General features: G+C 51.2%; 1 protein-coding gene across 1 annotated transcript; it reads right to left on the bottom strand.

Annotated features, from left to right (window-relative positions):
- Positions 1-7,693: 7,693 nt before the first annotated feature.
- Positions 7,694-9,517, bottom strand: LOC132770304 (ubiquilin-1-like). The gene has a single exon (XM_060767176.2). The coding sequence runs from the start codon at positions 9,515-9,517 to the stop codon at positions 7,697-7,699; it is 1,821 nt and encodes a 606-aa protein (XP_060623159.2). The 3' UTR covers positions 7,694-7,696.

Here is a 9,517-nt window from a genome sequence, read left to right as displayed (position 1 = left end):
TTTGACCACAGAATACACAACTGGAGTCCGGCAGAGTTCCTTTCTCAGGAGGTTTTTTTTTCCAACAGAGGCTGGATGGCTTTCTGTGGGGAGGGTTTGGATGGTGCCTTCCCTCGTGACAGAAGGAGGTTGGACTGGATGGCTTTTGGGGATCCCTTCCATTTCTCTGGTCCTACAATTACATAATATCACAACATCTGAAAATTGTTCTGTTTGAAAGTGTTTATTTCCTGTTTAATGCTGCAGTCCTGACTTTGAAAGTCGTTCTACTCCCGTTCTCCCAAGAAGCAGGGATATTGCATTCAAAGCACCCCCGACAGATGGCCATCCAGTTTTGGAGTTGTAGTTCACGTACATCCAGAGAGCACTGTGGACTCAAACAATAATGGAACTGGACCAAACTTGGCATGAATACTCAGTATACCCTAATGTGAACACTGGTGCTGTTTGGGGAAACTCAACCTTCACATTTGGGAGTTCTAGTTGCTGGGATTTATAGTTTGTTTATTTATTTACGACATTAATGTTTTTATGACATTGTTTACCTACAATCAAAGAATGTTCTGAACTCCAACAACGATGGAATTGAACCAAACTTGGCACTCAGAACTCCCATAACCAACAGAAAATATTGGGAGGGTTTGGTGGGCATTGACATTGAGCTTGGGAGTTGTAGTTCACCTACATCCAGAGAGCACTCAAACAATGATGGATCTGGAACAAACTTGCCATGAATACTCAGTGTGCCCAAATATGAACACTGGTGGTGTTTGGAGAAAATAGACCTTGACATTTGGGAGTTGTAGTTGCTGGGATTTATAGTTCACCTACATCAAAGAGCATTCTGAACTTCACCAGTGATGGAATTGAACCAAACTTGGCACACAGGACTCGCACGACCAACAGAAAATACAGGAAGGATTTAGTGGGTATTGAACTTGAGTTTTGGAGTTGTAGTTCACCTACATCCAGAGAGCACTGGGGATTCAAACAATGATGGATCTGGACCAAACTTGGCACGAATACTCAATATGCCCAAGTGTGAACACTGGTGGCATTTGGGGAAAATATACATTGACAGTTGGGAGTTGCAGTTGCTGGGATTTATAGTTCACCTCCAATCAAAGAGCATTCTGAACCCCACCAATGATAGAATTGGCCCAAACTTCCAATGCAGAACCCCCATGACCAACCGAAAATACTGGGAGGGCTTGGTGGTCACTGACATTGAGTTTTGGAGTTGTAGTTCACCTACATCCAGAGAGCACTGTGGACTCAAACAATGATGGATCTGGACCAAACTTGGCACGGATACTCAATATGTCCAAATGTGAGCACTGGTGGAATTTGGGGAAAATAGACCTGATACACCCAAATTTGAATACTGGTGGGGTTGGGGGGGAATGATTATGTCATTTGGGAGTTGTAGTTGCTGGGATTTATAGTTCACCTACATCAAAGAGCATTCTGAACTTCACCAGTGATGGAATTGAACCAAACTTGGCACACAGGACTCGCACGACCAACAGAAAATACAGGAAGGATTTAGTGGGTATTGAACTTGAGTTTTGGAGTTGTAGTTCACCTACATTTGGGAGTTGTAGTTGCTGGGATTTATAGTTCACCTACAATCAAAGAGCATTCTGAACCCCACCAATGATAGAATTGGGTGAAGCTTCCCACGCAGAACCCTCATGCCTTGAAGAGACTTGCTGCCTGAGCCTCCCTCCACGAAAATACTGTGTTTTCTGGTGGTCTTTGGTGACCCCTCTGACACCTCCTCGCGACCCCCCAAGGGGTCCCGACCCCCAGGTTGAGAACCACTGCCTTAGGCGACTCACAGCGGTTAACAACAGAACAGCGAAAATACAGTACGCAGTAAAAAACAGCAGCAACATAACACCTGTGTGTTGGGTTCTGTGTGTTGTGTTGTGCAGGTTGTGTTGTGTGGTGCTAGGTGTGTGTGGTCATGTGGGTAGGGTTTGGGATGTGCTGCTTGGCTCGGCTCGAGGGTCCGTGTCTACAAGAGGGACACGGACCCTCGAGCCAAGCCAAGCCAAGCAGCACATTGCATTGTGTGAGTTGTGTTTATTGATTTATTTGGGGTTCTTGTACCCCGCCCTTCTCACCCCGAAGGGGACCCAGGGCGGCTTACAACAGCAAGGCACACTTAGACGCCTGCCACACAAACAATCATCACAAAAGTACAACAATTCAAAGTACCCACAATTCAAGCCATTATCTCAATAAAATCTATAAAATCGATAAAAACAATAAGAACAATACAAACCCAATTCTTCCTCCTACCCATCAGTGTACACTAGCTCAAAGATCTGTTTTTGATTCCACTTCGACAATAGAATCATAGAATCAAAGAGTTGGAAGAGACCTCCTGGGCCATCCAGTCCAACCCCATTCTGCCAAGAAGCAGGAATATTGCATTCAAATCACCCCTGACAGATGGCCATCCAGCCTCTGAATCATAGAATCATAGAATCATAGAGTTGGAAGAGACCTCCTGGGCCATCCAGTCCAACCCCATTCTGCCAAGAAGCAGGAATATTGCATTCAAATCACCCCTGACAGATGGCCATCCAGCCTCTGAATCATAGAATCATAGAATCATAGAGTTGGAAGAGACCTCCTGGGCCATCCAGTCCAACCCCATTCTGCCAAGAAGCAGGAATATTGCATTCAAATCACCCCTGACAGATGGCCATCCAGCCTCTGCTTAAAAGCTTCCAAAGAAGGAGCCTCCACCACACTCCGGGGCAGAGAGTTCCACTGCTGAACGGCTCTCACAGTCAGGAAGTTCTTCCAATCCTGCTGATCTTACACATCTGATTGTCTTATTTAGTTGTCTTGAGAGGTCCCTTATTTAGTTGTCTTAGATCTTACACATCTGATTGTCTTATTTAGTTGTCTTGAGAGGTCCCGCCGGCCTCTCAAGCACCGTTGGCGGGGACGAGAGATAGGGCCTTCTCGGTGGTGGCTCCTCGGCTATGGAACGCCCTTCCTGTAGATGTTAGGCTGGCACCATCTCTCATGACATTCCCTAGAAAGTTGAAGACCTGGATGTTTGTGCAGGCTTTTGAGTAATTCAATGCAATCTCTGGTAATTGAACATAGGAAAGGAACAATGGACGACGAATTTGGATCACGTTTGGATGATGAGGCGATCTGGGGTGGGTTTTTTGTGATAACTGTGTATTGATGTTTGTTTATTGCTAGAAATGGAATTGTGTAGTTTAACTGTTTTGATATATTGATTACTGCTGTTTTTACTGTCTCTGTTGTTTGCTGTTTGGAAACCGCTGTGAGTCGCCCTCGGGCTTGAGATACAGCGGTATACAAGAATAGTAAATAAATAAATAAATAAATCTTATTTAATTGCCTGGTTGCCCAAAGGCCTGGTTCCACAACCATGTCTTCACCCTCCTCCTGAAGGAGAGGAGGGATGGTGATGCCCTGATTTCCCCCGGGAGTGAGTTCCACAGGTGAGGGGCCACCACCGAGAAGGCCCTGCTCCTCGTCCCCACCAGCCTCACTTGTGACAGTGGTGGGGTCGAGAGCAGAGTCCCCCCAGATGATCTCAGACTCCGGGGTGGGACGTGTTGTGTCATGTGGGTTCTGTGTGTTGTGTTGTGCAGGTTGTGTTGCATTGGGTGAGATGGGAAGTCTGACTTGGCCACGGTAGTCCACGCTCTGGTTACATCCCGTTTAGACTACTGCAACGCTCTCTACGTGGGGTTGCCTTTGAAGACGGCTCGGAAGCTCCAATTAGTCCAACGTTCGGCAGCCATGATACTAACAGGAGCGGAGCGCAGGGAGCACACAACTCCTCTGCTGCACCAGCTCCACTGGCTGCCGATTTGCTACCGGGCTCAATTCAAAGTGCTGGCGTTGGCCTTTAAAGCCCTAAACGGTTCTGGCCCAACCTACCTATCTGAACGTATCTCGGCCTATCAGCCCACCAGGACCCTAAGATCTTCTGGGGGGGGGGGGGCTACTCTCTATCCCGCCTGATTCACAGGTGCGGCTGGCGGGGACGAGAGACAGGGCCTTTTCTGTGGTGGCCCCTCGGCTCTGGAACGCCCTCCCCATGGAGGTAAGATCAGCCCCCTCATTGATGGTTTTCCAGAAAAGACTAAAAACCTGGATGTTCGGACAGGCATTTGGTTAATTCGGTGCAATGAATGTGATGAATACAGGAATGGTAATTTGGACGACGAAACTGGATCACGATTTTAGTCATGAGATGCATTGGGTTGTTATTGTTGTGTCAAGATTGTGTATTATTATGCTTTTATGGTTTTAAATTGTATATTGTTGACTGTTGTATTTATTTATTTATTTATTTGCTATACTTGTATACCGCCGTTTCTCAGCCTAGCTGGCGACTCAACGCGGTTCACAACAACTTATAACAAACAACAGTATACAGTTTAAAAGCATAAAAACACAATCCACAATACATATATCAATAAACAATCCAATTCATCTCTTGACTAAAATCGCGATCCAGTTTCGTCGTCCAAGTTGCCAGTCCTTCAATCATTACACTTATTGCACTGAGTTAACCGAACGCCTGCTCGAACATCCAGGTTTTTAGCCTTTTCCTGAATACCATCAATGAGGGAGCTGATCTTACCTCCATGGGAAGGGCGTTCCAGAGCCGAGGGGCCACCACAGAAAAGGCCCTGCCTCTCGTCCCCGCCAGCCGCACCTGTGAAGCAGGCGGGATAGAGAGCAGGGCCCCCCCAGAAGATCTTAGGGTCCTGGTGGGCTGATAGGCCGAGATACGTTCGGATAGGTAAGTTATAGAATCATAGAATCAAAGAGTTGGAAGAGACCTCATGGGCCATCCAGTCCTACCCCATTCTGCCAAGAAGCAGGAATATTGCATTCAAATCACCCCTGACAGATGGCCATCCAGCCTCTGCTTAAAAGCTTCCAAAGAAGGAGCCTCCACCACACTCCGGGGCAGAGAGTTCCACTGCTGAACGGCTCTCACAGTCAGGAAGTTCTTCCTCATGTTCAGATGGAATCTCCTCTCTTGTAGTTTGAAGCCATTGTTCCCTTGCGTCCTACTCTACATGGAAGCAGAAAGGAAGCTTGCTCCCTCCTCCTCCCTGTGGCTTCCTCTCACATCTTTATACATGGCTATCATATCTCCTCTCAGCCTTCTCTTCTTCAGGCTAAACATGCCCAGTTCCCTAAGCCGCTCCTCATAGGGCTTGTTCTCCAGACCCTTGATCTGCTCCCTCCTCCCTGTGGCTTCCTCTCACATATTTATACATGGCTATCATATCTCCTCTCAGCCTTCTCTTCTTCAGGCTAAACATGCCCAGCTCCTTAAGCCGCTCCTCATAGGGCTTGTTCTCCAGACCCTTGATCTGCTCCCTCCTCCCTGTGGCTTCCTCTCACGTATTTATACATGGCCCTCATCATGTCTCCTCTCAGCCTTCTCTTCTTCAGGCTAAACATGCCCAGTTCCCTAAGCCGCTCCTCATAGGGCTTGTTCTCCAGACCCTTGATCATTTTAGTCACCCTCCTCTGGACACATTCCAGCTTGTCAATAAGTTGGGCCAGAACCGTTTAGGGCTTTAAAGGCCAACGCCAGCACTTTGAATTGTACCTTTGTTGTAAACCGCGTTGAGTCGCCTGTTAGGCTGAGAAACTGCGGTATACAAGTAAAGTAAAGTAAAGTAAATAAATAAAATAAATAAAATAAAACTAACAAAATGAAGTTCAACAGTGACAAATGCAAGATACTCCACTTTGGCAGAAAAAATGAAATGCAAAGATACAGAATGGGGGACAATGCCTGGCTTGAGAGCAGGACATGTGAAAAAGATCTTGGAGTCCTCGTGGGGAGGAAGGTGAACATGAGCCAGGAATGTGATGTGGCGGCAAAAAAAGCCAATGGGATTTTGGCCTGCATCAAGAGGAGCCTAGTGTCTAGATCTAAGGAAGTAATGCTACCCCTCTATTCTGCTTTGGTTAGACCACATCTGGAATACTGTGTCCAATTCTGGGCACCACAATTCAAGAGAGATATTGACAAGCTGGAATGTGTCCAGAGGAGGGCGACTAAAATGATCAAGGGTCTGGAGAACAAGCCCTATGAGGAGTGGCTTAGGGAACTGGGCATGTTTAGCCTGAAGAAGAGAAGGCTGAGAGGAGATATGATAGCCATGTATAAATATGTGAGAGGAAGCCACAGGGAGGAGGAGGGAGCAAGCTTGTTTTCTGCTTCCTTGGAGACTAGGACGCAATGGAACAATGGCTTCAAACTACAAGAGAGGAGATTCCATCTGAACATGAGGAAGAACTTCCTGACTGTGAGAGCCGTTCAGCAGTGGAACTCTCTGCCCCGGAGTGTGGTGGAGGCTCCTTCTTTGGAAGCTTTTAAGCAGAGGCTGGATGGCCATCTGTCAGGGGTGATTTGAATGCAATATTCCTGTTTCTTGGCAGAATGGGGTTGGACTGGATGAGGGCCCATGAGGTCTCTTCCAACTCTATGATTCTATGATTCTATGATTCTATGATTTGTGTTCTGCTAGGTGACTTTTATTGTGCTGGGTATGTTTCATTGTGTGAGCTGCGTTGTGTGAGTTGCATTGTTTTTATTATTTTTGTGTGTGAGTTGAGTGTGTGTCCTTTGCAACACACACCTTGCCAACGCTTTGGCTGCGAGGCCAGCCAACTGGTCCTGGTCTTCTTCGGCCGCATCCTGAGGGACCAGGACACCCTCCACAAGTGTGAGGTTAGCAGCACAACACAACACACAGAACCCACGTGACACAACTCACACAATGCAACAGTCACAATGCAACATAACACAACTCACACAACACAACACACAACACATCTAACACAATGCAACACACACATTGCCAACGCTTTGGCTGCCAGCCAACTGGTCCTAGTCTTCTTCGGCCGCATCCTGAGGGACCAGGACACCCTCCACAAGTGTGAGGTTAGCAGCACAACACACAGAACCGACATGACACAACACAACTCACACAATGCAACGTAATACAACTCATGCAACGCAACACACAACACACCTAACACAATGCAACACACACATTGCCAACGCTTTGGCTGCGAGGCCAGCCAACTGGTCCTGGTCTTCTTCGGCCGCATCCTGAGGGACCAGGACACCCTCCACAAGTGTGAGGTTGTGTGAGTTGTGTTGTGTCATAGAATCATAGAATAGAATCATAGAATCAAAGAGTTGGAAGAGACCTCATGGGCCATCCAGTCCAACCCCCTGCCCCGCCTCTCAAACAAAGCAGCACTGAAAGCAGTTAAATTTAAACACAGAAACCCCTCCTGTCATGTGGGTTCTGTGTGTTGTGTTGTGCTAGGTGCATAGAATCATAGAATCATAGAATCAAAGAGTTGGAAGAGACCTCATGGGCCATCCAGTCCAACCCCATTCTGCCAAGAAGCAGGAATATTGCATTCAAATCACCCCTGACAGATGACCATTGGGTGGGATGTGCTGCTTGGCTTGGCTCGAGGGTCCATGTCCCGCCCCGCCCCGCCCCGGCGCATTCCTTACAAACGAGGCGTGAGGCAAGGAGCTCTGAGGCCACGGTAATATCCAGCAAGCGGACTTTCTTTTAGTGTGTGTGGGGTGACCCTACAAGAGGCCGGGGTAATTTCTCTGCGGCGGCGTCGGCGGCTAGGGCCCCCGGGAGTTGGTCAGCTTCTCCACGGCGGCCGCCAGGTCCCCCCCGGAGTCCAGGAGTGCACGCAGGTTCTGCTCCTTGTCGAGGAAGCCCATCGCCCGCAGCTGCTCCAGCTGGGCTTGGTACAGGGGGGCCAGGGGGCTCTGCTGCTCCATCGCGTCTTCCTCGTTGCCGTTGTCGTCTTCGTCTTCGTCGTCCTCCTCCTCCTCCTGCCGTCCTCGCTTCCTCCCTCGTCCTCTGCCTTCTTTGGACCCCTCGCTTTCCACCTCCAGGCTTTCGGCGGCCGAGAGCAGGCTGGCGACGTCCGAGGAGGGGCTCTCCTCCCCGCCGTCCGAGTCCTCCATGCTCTCGGGGTCCGCGTCCGGGTCCACCAAGGCCAGGATGAAGTCCGGCGCTTCCCTCCGCAGCGCCAGCAGGCTCATCTGCAGCTGCAGCAGCGCCTGGATCGCCCGGGGGTTGCTCAGCAGCGCCCCGCATTCGGTCTGGGCCAGTTTGGGGGGCAGGAGTTGGGCCCAGCCCTGCGGGGGAGGCGGGCTGCCCTTGCCGTCGGCCAGGAAGGCCTGAGTGGGCCCGTCCGGCTGGGAGAGCGCGTTGACCATGCTCTGCATGAAGGCTGGGTTGTCGGTCAGCTGCTGCACCATGTTCTGGATGTTCTCCGACTTGGTCAGGTTCACCCCCACTCGGGAACTGAGGGCGATGTGGACGCAGCCGGGCGACCAGAGGGTGTCCGCCCCGTCACCGTTGAAGCCGTGGTCGCCGCTGCTGTTGGACTGCAGGGCCCAAGGGTTGGGCAGGGGCTCCCGGTTCTCCGTCCGGGGCAGGGGTCCACCCCCCTCGGGGCTGGGCTTGCTTTCCAGAGCCCCGCTATTGTTGCCGTTGCCATTGCCGTTACCCTGGAGGGCGTTGAGCATGGGCGCCTCGATGTCGTTGTAGAGCTGCTGCAGTGCGCTGTACCCGCCGGGGATGCTCTCCAGGTTGCTGAGGGCCCGGTCGTGGTTGCGGATGATCTCGTCCATCACGGCGGGGCTGGTGGCCACATCGATCATCTCCCGCAGGAAGTCGGCGTCGTTGAGGATGTGCCCGATCTCCGGGTTCTGCTCGGCCAGCTGCCGGACCTGCGGGACGGAGAGTATCATCTGCCGAACGCGATCCGCGTCGCCAAAGAGGTTCTGGATGAAGGGGTGCTGCATCACCTCGGAGAGGAGCTCCTGCCGGCTGGCTTCCTGCTCCTGCGCGGCAGCCTCCTCCACCAGCTCGGAGACCTCGGCTGCATCCAAGCCCAGGATGTTCATGCCGGTGACCCCCAACAGGAAGCCCAGGACCAACGGGTTGGTGCTCAGGACCTCCAGGTCCTCGAGTCCCAAGATCTGGAGCAGCAGCTCCTCCATGGTGCGGGTGACCAAGTCCTGGCAGGAGGCCATCAGCTCCTCTGGCCGCTGGGACCACTCCAAGAGGTCCAGCATGTCGTTGGGGTCGCTGTCCTGGGAGAGGAAGAGTGCCGGGAGGAAGGGGCCAGGCGCTGGGGTGGAGGGTGGCGGGGGCTTCCGTTGGGCTTTGATGAAGAGGTGAACTTTGGCGCCGTCCCCGATCCGGTGCTGGGCCAGCGTGTCCTGGTCCCTCAGGATCTCACCCGCAAAGATGAGGGAGAGCTGCTCGGCCGGCGTCTTGAACCGCTCGGCGATCAGAGCCTTGAACTCGCGGACTAGCGTCCCCTCGGACACCTCAAAGGGCTCTTTGCGCTTGAGGGTCTTGACCGTCACCTTGACCAGCCGAGGGCTGGCAGGGCCGGCGGGGCCCTTCTTGCCCTCAGACAT

This window comes from Anolis sagrei, chromosome 3 (genome assembly GCF_037176765.1).
Source record: "Anolis sagrei isolate rAnoSag1 chromosome 3, rAnoSag1.mat, whole genome shotgun sequence".
NCBI lineage: Eukaryota > Metazoa > Chordata > Lepidosauria > Squamata > Dactyloidae > Anolis > Anolis sagrei.
Note: the sequence above shows the minus strand (reverse complement) of the source record. Positions and strands in the feature narration are given on the sequence as shown.

Excerpts from the sequence above, each read along its gene's own strand:
- LOC132770304 (XM_060767176.2), bottom strand. The coding sequence starts at position 9,517 with ATGTCTGAGGGCAAGAAGGGCCCCGCCGGCCCTGCCAGCCCTCGGCTG.